General features: G+C 58.2%; 1 protein-coding gene across 1 annotated transcript; it reads left to right on the forward strand.

The window, feature by feature from the left end:
• Positions 1-248: 248 nt before the first annotated feature.
• Positions 249-5,454, forward strand: TCEA3 (transcription elongation factor A3). The gene is made up of 13 exons (XM_029963091.1): positions 249-374; positions 479-584; positions 911-1,076; positions 1,346-1,414; positions 1,635-1,703; positions 1,830-1,916; positions 2,206-2,283; positions 2,382-2,536; positions 2,813-2,869; positions 3,701-3,855; positions 4,381-4,527; positions 4,622-4,693; positions 4,811-5,454. Exons 1-13 carry the CDS (start codon positions 354-356, stop codon positions 4,817-4,819), a joined length of 1,191 nt encoding a protein of 396 aa, XP_029818951.1. The 5' UTR covers positions 249-353; the 3' UTR covers positions 4,820-5,454.
• Positions 5,455-15,157: the final 9,703 nt, after the last annotated feature.

Consider the following 15,157-nt stretch of genomic DNA (forward strand, 5'->3'; position numbering starts at 1 on the left):
CATGGCCAGCTCCCAGCAGCCGGAGTTTCCTTAGGGAGGGGTTTTTCTCAGGTTTTAAGCTCCTGCTCTGCAGCTGGAGACATGATTTGGTGCTGGGATGGCCCGCCAGGATTTGGGTGTGGGATTTTTCTGTGGTGTGTTGACACAAGGGGTCAGATGTTCCAAGGGACCAGCCCAGCGCTGCTTTGGGTCCCCTTGGGGTGCCCTCCCTGGTGCTGCCTGGTGCTGGCGAGGAAAGGGGGGACATGCAGCCCCCCTACTCCATTTATCTCCAGCTCCTCAAGGGCCCCCGTGGCTTCTCCCTGCTCTAGGAAGGGGCGCTGGATCTGCTCAAATCCCTCACCGGCTACACCATGACCATCCAGCTGCTCCAGGTGAGGGGCTGGGGGTGGGGGGACACCCCCTGGGGCGGCTGGTCCTGGCCCTCCCGTGCCAGCTGGCACATCCCTAAGGATGTGTCCCTGCCGTGTGTCCCCAGACCACACGGATCGGGGTGGCCGTGAACTCGGTGAGGAAGCACTGCTCCGACGAAGAGGTGGTGGCCTCGGCCAAAATCCTCATCAAGAACTGGAAGCGGCTTCTGGGTGAGCAATGCCAGGGGAGGAAGGAACCCCCCAAAAGCCTCGACCTTCCCTGGGCCATCCCCGAACCCCAAACCCCAGGGAGGCTGCACTGGGATCAGTCCCAGCCCGTGCAGGCTCCCCTAACCTGTAACCCAGCCCTCCCAGGCAATGAATGGACTTGGACTTTCCAAGGGCTTGTTTTCGCTCCGGGATGGAGTGGTGTAAATCACTGTGTGCCCCACCAGGGGTGAGCATCCCCCCCAGTCATCCCCCAGCCCAGGATGCAGCTCCCCAGGTGCCCTGTGCTGGTTTGGGCTGTGGCTGTGACACCCAAATCCTTCCCCCAGAGTCCACCACCCCAAAGAAGGAGAAGGATGCGGATGGGAAGAAGGAGAAGGACTCGGATGGGGACAGGGACAAGAAGAAGGGGCTGGATGTTTCCAGCTGCCCCAATGAAGGGGTGAAGCACCCCAAGAACCCAGCTGAGAAGCACAAGGAGAAGCACAAGGAGAGGTGGGGGCTCCTGCCCCCAGCTGGGGGGCACCAGGGGCTGATATAAGACCACCCTCTGTTTAGTCCTTAAGAGTTTATCCCTCTCTGCCTGCCCCTGGATGCCCACACTTCTGGAGATGAAAAGGGCAGCAGAAGCAGCACCAGGGTGGCTTTTGGAGGATGGATAATTGGGAATTTTTTATTTTCCTTTCTCTAGAGCTAATTATTCCTTGGATGAGGGCTGTTTGGATGGTGCTCATCTGACCCTGTCCCGCTCTCTCTCTCCCTAGGAAGCCCAGCAAATCCAGCTCTCATGCTGCCACCACCCAGGGCCACTCTGCCAACTCCAACCCAGAGAGGTACCTGCTGAAGGATGCCCTGAGCTCACACTGGGCTCTGCTGGGCATTGCCAGCCCAGGGGAGGCTTTTCTGGCAGCCTGGGGGTTGTGGGGCTCAGGGCTGACCCAGCTAGGGATGGGCTGTGCAGAGGGGCAGGATCTGGCTCACAGGACTCTGGGAGATGCTGGGGCTGGGCTTGCTGAGAGCATCTCTCCCTTCCTTTGGGCTTCCATGGTGAAGAGAGTCCAGTGACAGCCGGAGCCCCACTGCATCCTCCAAGAAGCCACCTCTGGATGGCAAGAAAGAGAGGTGGGTGCTGGGCTGGGTGGGGATGGGGGAGGTTGGACCCCACCCCCTCACTGGGCTGTGGTTGGGGGTCTGGACCCACTGCCTAGTCCCTATCACTGTCCTCTGACCTGGGGCTCGTCCTGCCAGGAGGGACTCTGCTGACTCCAGGTCCTCCTCCACCACCTCGGCCGCCTCCTCCTCTTCCTCCCCACAGAAGAGGCTCTCGGGGGAGAGGTAAAGAGGGGACGTCCCAGGGCAGCCTGAGGATGCTTTGGGAGTCCCCTTTGGGGATGCCCTGACCGTGGGAGCCCCATCCTGGGTGGGCAGAGATGGCTGGGAGCCCTGATCCTGCCACGGGCCCTGGGACATTCCTTGGGAGGAGCAAATCCTCCCCTGGGGAGATTCCTGTTGGCTTCTGAGCACTCACATTGATGTGCTGGTGCCCGAAGTCCTGCCACCATTCCCTCTCCCCTGTCCTACCCGTCCCATGTCTGGTGTCATCCCACTGTCCCCTCTCCCCCAGGAGAGCCTCTGTGGGCTCCAGCCCCTCTCCAGCTCCCACAGGCTCCCGGAGAAACTCCAGTGACAGCAAGGAGGAAAGGTAGGAGAGACCCATCCCGCTGCTGCAAGACCCCGGCAGGTCCCTGGGGCTGTGCCAAGACCTCACCCCCTGCCTGTCCCCCTGGTGTGCCCCCACAGAGCCAACAGCAGCAAGGGCAAACCAGAGACACCACGGACCCCCACCAGCCCCTCCTTCTCTCCCAGCCCCTGTTTCCTGGCCCCCTGTTACCTGACAGGGGATTCCGTGCGGGACAAGTGCATCGAGATGCTGACGGCCGCGCTCCGTGTGGATGGTGAGCAGGGCTGGGGGGGCTGCACCCCAGCCTGGGCTGGTTCTCCTGTGGGACAGCCCTAAAGGGAGCCTTCGGCGCCAAAATGAAAGAAAAGGAGGTTGGTAGGGGTGATGGGGATGGGCCTTTGTAAAGTTCAAGGTGGGTAAAAATAGGTATTTTGGAGATGGGGTGTCTGGGATAAGCAGGGGGAAGATTGTGAGGAGTTTTGGGGGGGGTGCAGTGAGACTTGAATGGTTTCACACCTGAAAGTCACCCCTTGACCCCTCTGTCCTTTAGATGACTACAAGGAGTTCGGTGTCAACTGTGAGAAGATGGCATCGGAGATTGAAGACCATATCCTTTGGGGAGGGTGGGGGTCCCCGGGCACTGTCTGCTGGGGGGGCACACGTGGGCTTGAGAGTGGTGATGGGGACAGGGCAGAGGGGGGCAGGGACAAGGACAGAGTGTGACAGGCTCTGCTGTGCTCGTTGCCTGCAGAGGGAGCCCAGACCACGGTTAGAGGATGCAGAGGCTGATGTTGATGCTGGTGTTGATGGTGAGCAGAGCATCGCCTGAGCACCTGCCTTAGTCCGGGGGGTCTGTATGTCCCCCCTCAAACCGCTCTGCTCAGGGACCTGCCTTCATCCCTGGGGAAAGAAACCCAAACCCAGGCAAGGCCTTTTCCTTGAGCCTGCTGTGGGTGCCTACGTGCCCAGGCTGGCAGAGATGGAGCCACCTCCACCCACGCCCAGTTCAAGACCTGGGGGTCTCTTGGCAGCCCCCCAAGACCGAAATCAGCCCCGAGGTGGGGCCGTACCCCTCCTGGATACAGTTTGATTTTTGGTGCATCCCAGACTCTGTGCTGGAAGCCGTCGGCTCAGCCCACCTGCCCACACCTGTGCAGGCAGCGGGTGGCTTTTGGCCATCCAGGGAGGAGGGAACAGGCTGAGTCCTCTGCAGCACGAACTTGTCACAGCACAGGGCTTGCTGACAGTCCCTGAGCCCCACAGCCAGAGACATCCAAGGCAATGCAAAGCTGTTCTCTTCCCAAAGCTCTGCTTCACCCTCCTAAACTCGAGGATGGGGACACTCAGGGAGCGAATTCCCATTGAAATCGGCCATCTCCACGTGGGCACCGACCCTGGTGACAGCCAGCATCCCCCTTGATTCCTTGACAGGCCCCACATATCTTCCAGGAGCTGAAGAGCACGGACATGAAGTATCGCAACCGGGTGCGGAGCAGGATCAGCAACCTGAAGGACCCCAAGAACCCCGGGCTGAGGAGGAACGTGCTGTGTGGGGCCATCGAGCCCGCCCTCATCGCCCGCATGACCGCCGAGGTGGGCACAGGGTGGGGGGCACGGGGCTGATTCGTGGGTCACATCCATCCTTCCTCCACAGCAGATGGACTTGGCTTGGTGGTGCCCACACTGGGCTTGTCCCAACACCACCTCGTCCCATCCCGGTGTTGCCTGGGCCACAGGGAGCAACAGGCACGGGGAGAAAGTGGAGGCACTGCCCCTCAGAGCCCTGCAGCCCCCCCAGCCCATCACAGAGCTGGCTGTGGGGTGTCACAAGGGCAGCAGTCAGCCTGCAGGGTCCCCATTCCTCCTCCTCAACTGGAGTCTACAAATCAGGCTCCTGGGAAGCCCAGTTTCCCCTGCAGGGAGCCAGATCCCTGCAGGCAGCAGTTTGGGGTTGAGGAAGGGGTGATTTTTCCATCTGGGTGGGTCTGATCCCTCCCACGAGCACGGAGAGCAGGATCAATCCTGGTCCGGGAGAGGACGGGGAGGGTGCTGGACCACGGCAGGTGGCTGTGAGCAGAGCTGTGGCCACACTGACCACGGGGCCGACGCTGGTGGCAGGAGATGGCCAGCGATGAGCTGAAGCAGCTGCGGAATGCCATGACCCAGGAGGCCATCCGGGAGCACCAGATGGCCAAGACGGGCGGCACCGTCACCGACCTCTTCCAGTGCGGCAAGTGCAAGAAGAAGAACTGCACCTACAACCAGGTCAGCCCTGGGCCCTGGGGAACCCCAGGAGGTCTCTCCTGGCCCCATCCCCACCAGAGGGGTCTCTGCTGACCCGACCCCTGCTCCGTCCCAGGTGCAGACGCGCAGCGCCGACGAGCCCATGACGACATTCGTGCTGTGCAACGAGTGTGGGAACCGCTGGAAGGTCTGTGCCCATCTCGGGGGGGGGTGGCTCACCAGCCCTTTCCTAGCCCCCCCAGAATGTTGCCTGGGGGGCTGGGTGAGGGCTCACCACCTGCCCTGTGCTCTGCCTCTCCTGCAGTTCTGCTGATGGTGCTGCTGATGGGGCTGGAGGGAACGTGGTGCGAGATGAGATGCTGTGTTGGCCATCACATGTGGGGAGAAGGGTGGCACCAGTCCCTACACCCTGGCTCCCTGATTCCTTGCACTGGGCTCCCTCAAACATCCCAGGCAGCCAGGCTCCAGCAAAGTCTGTTTTGCTCGAGAAGGTCCCAGTGAATTCAGTGGTTCCTCCCTGTAAATCCCTGCCCTTTGCTCGGGTTGAGCTGGGATCCCACTGGGAACAGGCTCATCCCTGGATAGAGAGACTGGTATGACCTGGGCAGCGTGCCCTTCCCTGTGGGAGACCTGGACCTGGATGATTTGGGGGCAGGAGGAATGTCATCCCATGGATGTGGGGCTGTGCCCAGGGTTGGGAGTGGGTCAGGTTTTAACCCAAACACCTCCTTCCTCACCTGAACACTCGGAGGGAGGGCATGGAGGGGACAGGGTGGTTGCAGGGTGTCTGGATGCTCTTGGGATGCCACTGTGTCCCTCTATACTGAAACACAAGGACAATCCATCCTGGCTTGAGGGCACTGTGTCCCAGGGAAGAAGGAGGGATGGCGGGGAGAGGAGTGAGGAAAAACCCTCCAGCCAAAACAATAAAGGTGTAACTGTCTCTGAGGCACAGACTGTTTTGTGAGGGGGTCCAGCACCTCTGCCTCAGTTTGTACCCCCCCAGCTCGAGCCTTGTGGTCCTCTGAGAGCTCCCACCCAGCTCCAACACACACCCTGCATCCACCAGCCCCCAGCTTGGGATGTAACTCTGGCTCGATGCTCATCCATCACCTGCCTGGTGATTAAAAACCTTTAATTATGGCTGGAGCAGCTCCCTGGCTGGGTCTGGGTGCTGTGGGCTGTCCCATGGCAGGGCAGAACCTCCACTGACAGCCAGGAGGGTTTTCCAGGGAAAGGGCACCAGAGACCAGCTGGGACACGTCCCTTTGGCTGTGGGAAGTTTGGGACAGAGCCTCGTGGCACCGAGCCCGTCCCTTGTCACCACCAGCCTCTTCCAGTGGCAGTGAGATGTGACAGGGACACAGGAAGGTCACAGTGACCACAGGTGGCCAAGGGTGAGGAGGAGGAGGGTGCTGCTCCCACGCCTGTGTGAGCTCACATGCGGGAGTGCAGGAGGACGGTGGAACTGCTAATTAACCCATCATTAATGTTTTAATCTTGGGCTGAGGTGTGAATTTTTCCCCAGGCAGAGCCCAAGGCTGTTTGCACCCAGACCTGGGTGCTAAACCCTCTGTGTTTGGGGGTCTAGGCCACCCCTGAGCCCCCCCAGAGAGCTCTCTGGGCTGCAGTGCTCGTTAGCACGCCGAAGTCATTAATAAGCCTCCAAGGCAATTATTTACGCTTGCAGAGTGCGTGTGGCTGCAATTAAGGAGTATAGTGGGTCGTGGGGGATGAATAAAACATCAGTGTGACCTTGAGCTGGGGAGGGGGAGCTTGGGAGGGGCAGTTCCAGGGCTCCTGGCTGTCCCCAGGGTGTCACAGGGTGTGTTTGGGTGGGACAAGGCTGAAACAGGGGGATTTGGACCTGGATTTTTTGGAGTCCAGTCCAATAAGGGCATTTGAGCGATACCAGAGGGTCCCTGGCCCCAAACACGTTATTGTGGAGCTCTTGGCACCCCTCTGTGTCCTTCTGTCCCTAGGGAAATGTCACCCTGTGGCCCCTCCCCAGGTCCCCTGGGAAATCCCAGAGGAGGAGGGGGAGCAGGGAAGGCAAACTGGAGAGCAGGGCACTGCCACCCAGGCAAGGGTGTCCCAGCTCCCAGGGAGGGCTTTCCCACCTGCCTGAACCTGGAGGAACTCTTGGTCCTGAGGGATTCTCCTGCCTCGGGGGGGGGGATGCAGGATGTGTCCCCCTGTGGCACAGCAGGGGGGGTGGCACTGGAACAAGGGGCAGTGAGGGGCTCTCTGGCATCCTCCTGTTTCCAGGGGTTGAAACAGGCTCTGGGTGGCTCTTGGGGACAGTTCCCAGCACTGAACCTCTGACCCACTCCTTGAGGAGGCCACAAACGTGTGTGTTTGTGTGTGTTACAAAACCCCGATTCCCAAATTTCCAGCCCCCAAACTGGGATGACTGAGCCCCCCTCCAGGAGACCCTGCCGTCCCTCCCCAACCCTCAGCCCCGTAGGTTCTTTGTCTCGGGGGTTTCCCCTCTCTCCACGCCGGTGACTGTCCCCTCCTCCCCTCCACACCCCCCAGCCTGGCAGGGAAGACGAGGAGGGAGGATCCCTGGCAGCGCTCAGCTGGGAGCTCTCTTGAACTTTGGGGAATTGGGCACTTCAGTTCTCCTTTCTCATCAGCGCTGGAGAGGTGCAGCCACGGCTGCAGCAGCTAATGCTGGTCCCCCCCTCCTCCTGCCCAGCCCTGCAGGCAGGAGGCTCAGACAAGAGCCCTCAGGAGCTCGGGGGCTCTGTCACAGCCCCGGCCCCACCCGGGGCTGGTCGTGACTGTACAATGATGGAGAGGCTCCTGCAGTCCCTACCAGGGGTTGATTTGCCCCTCTGGAGCCTCCAGGTTTGGATGCTCCAAAGCTTCAGCAGAAGCTGGTGCCTCTCCCTGCCTGTCCCTGCATGAATCATAGCATCAGTTTGGTTGGAAAAGACGTCCAAGACCATCGAGTCCAGCTGTTCCCCCATTTGGCACTGCCAAGCCCACCACGAACCACGTCCTCAAGTGTCACATCAAATCCCTCTAGGAATGATGACTCAAATGAGGCTCTCAATCCTCCATCTGATGGAGGTTTTGTATTGGACCTCCAGCCTGCAGCACTTCAGACAACCCCACGGTGTGTCCCCCATGAGGGGACAGCCACCACCGGTGCCACCAGACCACATCCCTTCCCCGTGGACTGCCCCGAGCCACCCCAGGGACACTCTGTCTCACAGAGTCCAGCACATGGTCACCTCGGTGGCCACGTTTGGCTTTGCAATCCCAGCTTGCCCAGGGGCCGACCCCCTGTGCTCCAGCCCCCCGGCTCGCCCGCGGCGCGGGGGCTTCGCCGCTGCCCTTCTCCCCCGCATTTTGCCAGCCTTGACAAAAAAACCAGCACTTCGCTGCTCAGTGGTTTCCTTGGCAACCCCATTTCCCCATCCTCTCGCTTGGTGCGTCTGTAACCCCCCCTGGCCCCGGTCACTGGCCCCCAAAGCACAGTGACAGGTCCCTGTCCACAGGGATGGAGCAGGAGGTGGTGGGTCCCGATCCTGGGGGGACCCTCAGCCAGGGCTTCCCGAGAACCTGAGCTTCTTGGAAAGGGAGTGGAGTGGCTGGTGGTGGTTTGTGTCTGAACTGGACTAAAGTAAAGCTGTTTTGGAGCCGGCCTTTACGCCTCTGTGTGGGGTAAAAACTAAAAACCCTGTGCATGGGCTGCCCAGAGTGGGAATGGCTTCCCACTGACAAAGAATGAGTTTGGATTAACAGGGATAAATTCCTCCCTGTGAGGGTGGGGAGGCCCTGGCACAGGTTGCCCAGAGAAGCTGTGGCTGCCCCATCCCTGGAAGTGTCCAAGGCCAGGTTGGACAGGGCTTGGAGCAACCTGGGCTAGTGGAAAGTGTCCCTGCCCATGGCAGGGTGGGGGTGGAATGACACGACCAAGGTCCCTTCCCAGCCCAAACCATCCCGTGATTCCACAACTGGCAGCCTCTGCCACAAACGGAGCGGATTCCCGTGCCCATTCCCACGTTTGCCTCCAATCAATAGGTAACGATCAGGCACAGGCTCTCGCCGCCTCCCCAGCCCTCGAGCCCACAGGCAATATTTCCGTGCTGACAGCCGCGGGCTCCCGGCACGGCTCGCCCTGCTGTTGGCAGCAGACAGGATCCTGATCCCCCGGGAAAACCTCCGGCGCGGATCCCGTCGCTCCCGCCCCCGCGCCGGGGCTGCTCCCGCGGGTCGCGTCCCTGGAGCCGCGCTTGGCGTGGTGGGCGCAGGGGAAGGGGCCAGCCCTGCTCAGCAATCGGGCTGATTTTCCTTGAAAAAAGCGGGAAAACGCAGCACCGGGGTGGTTTAGGGAGGGCAGGATTGGTGCTGAGGGTGCTGAGTGGGGTTGGGGGAGCCCAGAAAACTCCCTGTGCCTTGGTGAGCTGGGAAAAGCTCCTGCTCTACCCCCAAAGCAGGGACTCCAACAGCTATTCCCCAAATCCCAAAGGGGTGGTCAGTGCCCCCAAAGGGGTGGTCAGTGCCCCCAAAGCCGAGCAGACCCCGTGCCAGCCTGGGACTTGATGCTGAGTGAAAACAAGAGCTATGGAGACCCTAAATATTTTAGGGAGACCACAGCTGGTGCATCCACTTTGAGCCGTGGCTCAGCCAGAGCTTTCCAAGGTCTGGGCTTTTTATTCAGCTTTTTGTTTTAATTAAACCCTTAAAATCTGGTTTTCCTGAGTTGCCTCCAGGGGAGGATGGGGTGTGCAGGGATTTGGGGGTGGATTCCATGGGGATGGATCCCACGTCTGTCAAAGGATGAGGAGGTGTGTGATGGTCCCTAAACACCTGGAGGAGCCAGGCAGGACACGCCAGGCACTGAATGTCACCCAAACAGCACGAAAATAGGGGGGAAAAATTGCTGAGCCTCTCAGTGCTGGCTCCAGCTCCAGGCTGGGATACAAACAGAATAATTTCCTTTCTCCTCCATTGTTCTGCCTTGATGTGAGTGAATCAGCTGCTTTGGAGCTGCTCTGAAAAAATTAATGATTGCCCAAGCCAGCCCCACCATCCAGCCTGGATCCCCAGGCGAGCCAAAATACTCGGAGCAAAGCCATGGATTTGAGCTGACTGGGTATTTGGTTTGGGGTGTTTTTCATGGGAAAAAAAAAAAAAAGGGAGAAATCAGTTTTCACCTGCAATGTTTGCAGTTCATTGGGGGGAAATGATTCATGGAGGTGTAGGGCTGTGATTCTGCAGCCCAGGCTTTGTGATGATTGAAAGCATCAAAAGACCCCAAACAGGACCCACATTTTCGCTTCTGAAGTGGAATGTGTTTCATGGAAAATTACAGAATGCACTTTTCCTAAAGAAAAACCCTGTGCCCTTTTGTTTCCTGGCTAGAAAGGTTTGCTGAGTCTGCAGAGCACTTTGATCTCAGCCTTCCTAAAATCACGGCGCTTGGCACAGACCTTTTTTTTCCCCCTCCTTTAGCTGGAGAGGCAGAGAACTGAGCGAAGATCCCCCAATGAAAGCAAAAAATAAAATTTCCCCCCGCTTTCAGCTGGAATCCTGCACACTCTTCCCTCTCACAACCAGGATGGAGGAGATACACAGGGAAAACCCTCCCAAAAATGCCATAAAACTCCCCCCAAGTCCCCCAAAACCACACGAATTCCTACCCCTGTGCTTCCCACATCAGTAAGTCGACCTAAATATTACAGAGGGAAGAAAAAAACCACGTTGGCTTTTTCGCCTGACACTTATTTTTCTCCCTGCCAGGAGCTCTCGGGCACTCGGCAATTAGGAGCTGCAGATTAATCTTGAGTGATATAATGAAGTGCTGGGCGGCTGGAGGACAGGGCTGCTGAGCAGGGGGGGGTGTTTGCTCTCCAGATTAACGTGGTTTAGGGCAGGTTTAGTGCAGACAGAGCACTCAGGGTGGTGGGGGGCTGTGGGGCTCAGTGGGATATTCGGGCTCATCCCCATCCCCGGCTGCTCTGCATCCAAACACGGGGAGCGGGCGGGGTTGGTGCTGCAGGATGGAAACGATCTTTGCACATTTTCTGACCCTGAGCCGCTTGTGACGTCTCCAAAGTGTCTTTCCACCTGCTTTGCACCTTCCCAGCATCTCCCAGCCCCCGGTCAATTATTTTCTTGAGGAAAAATGGCCCAGGAGGGCAGGTCGGAGCTGTCCCGAGATCTGCCTCCCCCCCAGCCACGTCTGTGCCTCCTTTCATAGAATCATGGAATGGTTTGGGCTGGAAGGGACCTTAAAGCCCATCCCATTCCAGCTCCTGCCATGGGCAGGGACACCTCCCACTAGCCCAGGTTGCTCCAAGCCCTGTCCAACCTGGCCTTGGACACTTCCAGGGATGGGGCAGCCACAGCTTCTCTGGGCAACCTGTGCCAGGGCCTCCCCACCCTCACAGGGAAGAATTTCTTCCCAATATCCCACCTAACCCTGCCCTCTGTCAGTGTGAAGCCATTCCCTGTGTCTTGCCACTCCAGTCCCTTGTAATTAGTCTCTCTCCATCTTTCTTGTCAGCTCCCTTCAGGTACTGGAAGGCCACAATTAGGTCACCCCGAAGCCTCTTTTCCAGGCTGAACAATCCCAATTCTCTCAGCTCTTCTCTTTTTCTCTGAGTTCCCCACAAGCCCGAGAGCCGAGAGCAGCTGGCACAGGGGGCCACATTCTTCCTTGTCTTTCCAAAATGAGAATATAAATAGCCTTGTCCTGTAAGGAAGCCATTACCCAGGAGCTGTGCCACCAGCGCCGGCCGCTCGCAGCAAACTCATTTCCCCACAGCAGCCAATTTATTCCCGACTCTGACAGGGTCAGACACCGTCAGGGAAGCAAATGCTAATTAATAGCACTGTGCAAAGCAACCTGTCCGGGCACGGCGTGTAATTAGTGAGCAAACTGCTCCCACCACAGCGCCGGGGATGTGGGGAAAGGGGTGAGGGAGCAGCTCCTGGGAGGGACCCGCTGCAGCTCCCAGTTACAACTCAGGGTGAGGGCACTAATTGTGCTGGGGAGGTGTGTGTCACGCTGCTGTCAGCGAGACTGTGCCACTCCAAACGTCTCCCTGCACCCCTTGGATCCCTGCATCGCCCTCCCTGTCCCGGTAGCCGACCCTGTCCCTGCTGTCCCCTCCACCGAGGGTTGGTGCTCCCTCTTGCCCGGTCGTTTTGCAGGTGAACGTGACATTTCCTCGGGCCAGGAGAGCTGCTCAGGAATACAAAAAACTCCTGGTGATGGGGGATGCAGAGCCCGGGGAGGAATCATGTGCTAATGCCCTTACACTGCTGCCGTGGTGAGTCATCCAGGCCCTCCGAGGATCCCGGCTGCGCTTGGATACCGAGAAGGTGGAAGCGCAAGGCGGGAGGAAAAATTGCTTTGCTCGGAAGATATCTTGGTTACAGCAAGGAATAAAAATTGTCCCCCTGGCACCCACCCCCGTCCCACAGCTGTGGGGAGGAGGGTGGGCAAGGAGGGGCTCGTTTAGTGGAGAAATGGGAACACTCAGCCTGGGAACATTCAAGTCAATAACAGAGCACAGCTATTAGTGGTTTTCTTCCTCCTGACTGGAGGAGGATGGGCCTTTCCATCAGGCTGGTGGGGAAAATCCATCCTGGGGTCGGGAATCAGGTTGGAGCATCACCTTGAAGGTGGTTATGGGCAGGCACTGCTTCCCTTCATCCACAGCAGCATCGCTGCTCTGGTGCTCCTGGTCACTCAGCCACATTCACATGGATATGTGTGTGTTGCTGCTTCCATAGGGACAGGAGGGTCTCCAGTTCCCAGGGACCACGGCCACCCCTGACCAAACTTTGCCATGGGATGCATCTTCCCAGCTGAGAAGAATGAGTTAAAACCCCCCAAAAATAGAAAACATCCTCTAAATCAACAGCATTTTAGTTAAACCAACACCTCCCTGTGCCAGGGCTGCTCCTGGCATGGCTCTGCCTCCACCAAACCGGGCAGCAGGAAGGGATTTGCACATCAAACATCCTCTTCCCCAAACTGCTGCAACCAAAACCTTGGGAGAAGGGGGAAAAAAAAAGCCTCTTTTCCAGCTGTTTTCCTCTCCCTGTAAATAAACATCTCTGGGCAGAGCATTTCCCTCAGCCTCAGGCTTTGGTTGGACATCAGTCATTTCATATTGCTCTTTTAAACCCTCGTGTTTGGCTCTCAGCCGTTTCGCCCGGCTCGAAGCAGGATGTTGGCACTTTGTGTTTAGAAAATATTTATCTGTATTTAGATAGGGAGACAGATAGCTGTGGAAGAAGAGCTGTTCCAGTCATTAAACCACCGCTTTCAATTTTTCCTTATTACTATTCTTCATTTAACCACAGGCCGGGCTGGCCAAGTGCTCCCCGGGGACAGACCAGCTGAGCCCGGCAGGTTTGCAGCTCTGAAAGGGGGATGTCTCCAGAAAAAAAAAAAAAGTTAAAATTATAATCAGAGAGGAAATCTTCCCTGAAAATGTCTTCCCAAGGCGGAGGCACTCAGGAAGAGGACGGGGATGTGGCCGGAGTCTGTCCCTGGCTTCGTGCTGGGCTGGGAAGGCTTCAGGGAGGAAGAGTGGGAGCGGGTGGGAGGAAGATCCAGCATGTTTGTGAGATGCAGGGGGGTGAAGGGAGGGGGGGTTTGTGCCTTTCAGGAGAAGAAAGAAAAGAGGGAGAGAAATCACCCTCTCTGATCAGCTGTCTGAGGTTCTGCAGGATGGAGAGGCTGGAGGAGGGGGAGCTGCCTTTGAAGCCGGGAGAGGCACAAAGAGGCGATGGCTGAGTGCAGCAGCCTTCACTGGCACTGCTCCTCTTCCTCCAGCTCCTTCCTGCTCCCTGCCCTCTGCCCAGACTGGCAGCCCACCCTTGGGATGGCCAAAACACCCTTTTAGGGGTGCCCAACATCCTGCTGGGTTCTCACCGTTGCTCACATACTGGTCTCTCCCAGGGCCAGGGATTTTCTTCAAGACCCAGCACTGATGGGGTTCAACTCCTTTCCCTGCCTTTTCCCTGGACATCCCTCTGCTCTCCCAGTGCTGATTGATGGGCAGGGAACACCAGCAGCAGCTCTGCCCCTCAGCTCGGCGGTGAGGGAAGCAGGTGGCAGTCTTGGAAAAACCCAGCATTGGGCAGCCACCATCTGTGTCCCTGTGGGTGGAGGAGGTGCTGCCCTCCCCGGGTGCTCTCCTGAGGCCACCAGGGCCAGCCAAGACAGATGGGAGCAGGCACCTGATGGTATCAGGCTGGGAACTGAAGCAAAGCAAAATCCCCAGCGCTGGCAAAGGGGTGGGGGAGGAACCCACGGAGACAGCTGTGGCAGGGCTGGCATCACCAGGAATGTTCATCCCCCATCAACAAGGGATGCTGTTGGCTCTTCTGCTGGAGATCCAGCTTGGACAAGCCAGGGACGAGCTGGAAGGCGGGTGGCTGGTGACCAGAGATCTTTGTTTGGGCTCTGGCCAAGCCTGTGTCCAGTCTGGCTCTGGCTGATTCCAGCTCCTGAGCCCTCCAGAGCTCGGTCGAAGCGGCAAGGAAAAATCCTGAGCTTTGCTGAGCTTTTTGGGGTGAGTCCTGCCCCAGCACTGAGCCATCCCTCACCCCTGTGGCATCCAGGGGCAAAGCCATGCAGGTGAGGGATGCTGTGGATGGACTCCCTGCACAAGTCCAGCCCTCAGGATCCGCTGAGCACCCTCAGAACTTCCCAGGATTCTGCCACAAACCCGAGCATCTCTTCAGGACCTGCTCCTGAGAGCCCACACTGTGATGGGGACACTCTGCCCCATAGCCAGGCAGTCACCCTGCCCAGCCCTGGCACTGGCTCTGAGATAACTGGGAAAAGATCCTTAATCACACTCTGTAACCCCCATTGCTCAATCCCTTGCCATTGCCTCCCTGACCTCCACATCTTGGCTCCTGGCAGGGACTGACTGGCGTGAAAACAAAGAGCTGGTGGGAACTGATGCTCTTTCTGCATCTCCAAACCACCCAGCTCTTCATCCATCAGCCCCAAACCAAACCTTAACCAACCCCTCCCGCACTTTTCCACCAGGTTTCCACTGAAAAGAGGTTTCCTGTCTGCTCCCAACCCCAAACCAACTCACCCCACAGACTTTTGCAGGAGCATGAAAGCAGGTGGAGGGAAGAGCTGGGCTCTGTGTCCGGAGCAAGAGGCACCAAAGCTGCGCTCTGGGATTTGGCACAGTTAAGAGAGCAGCAGGACTGCAGCTGGGATAGCGCTGACCTGGATTCCCAACATCAAAGACAACACCAGCTTCCTCCCCAGCATCCCTGGAGCCCTCAGAGGAGGTGAATCAACGGGCTGAACGCCCACGTGTCCATCCCATCCCTGGCACTGGCACCCAGGATGGCGAGTGCTGGCAGGGGCATCCCCCCTGTGTTGCAGCACAGAGCTAAAAATCTGCAGAAAATCTAAATACTGAGAAAGAAAACTGCCTCCTCCACGATCAGGGTGGTCAAAGGTGGCCCAGGGGGTCTAAGCCACATCTGACCTGGGTCTAAACCCCGTCCTGCTGGTACAGGAACAGGCACTGGCAAATCTCCTGTCAGATTTGTGGAGGTGGACAAATGGATCTTATCCCTTAGGAAACCTGGCCCTAACAGTCCTCCTTGTCCCTTCCTAGTGCTGCATGTGTGTCCTTGTCCC

This window comes from Manacus vitellinus, unplaced genomic scaffold, assembly GCF_001715985.3.
Source record: "Manacus vitellinus isolate BGI_N305 unplaced genomic scaffold, ASM171598v3 scaffold_52_pilon, whole genome shotgun sequence".
NCBI lineage: Eukaryota > Metazoa > Chordata > Aves > Passeriformes > Pipridae > Manacus > Manacus vitellinus.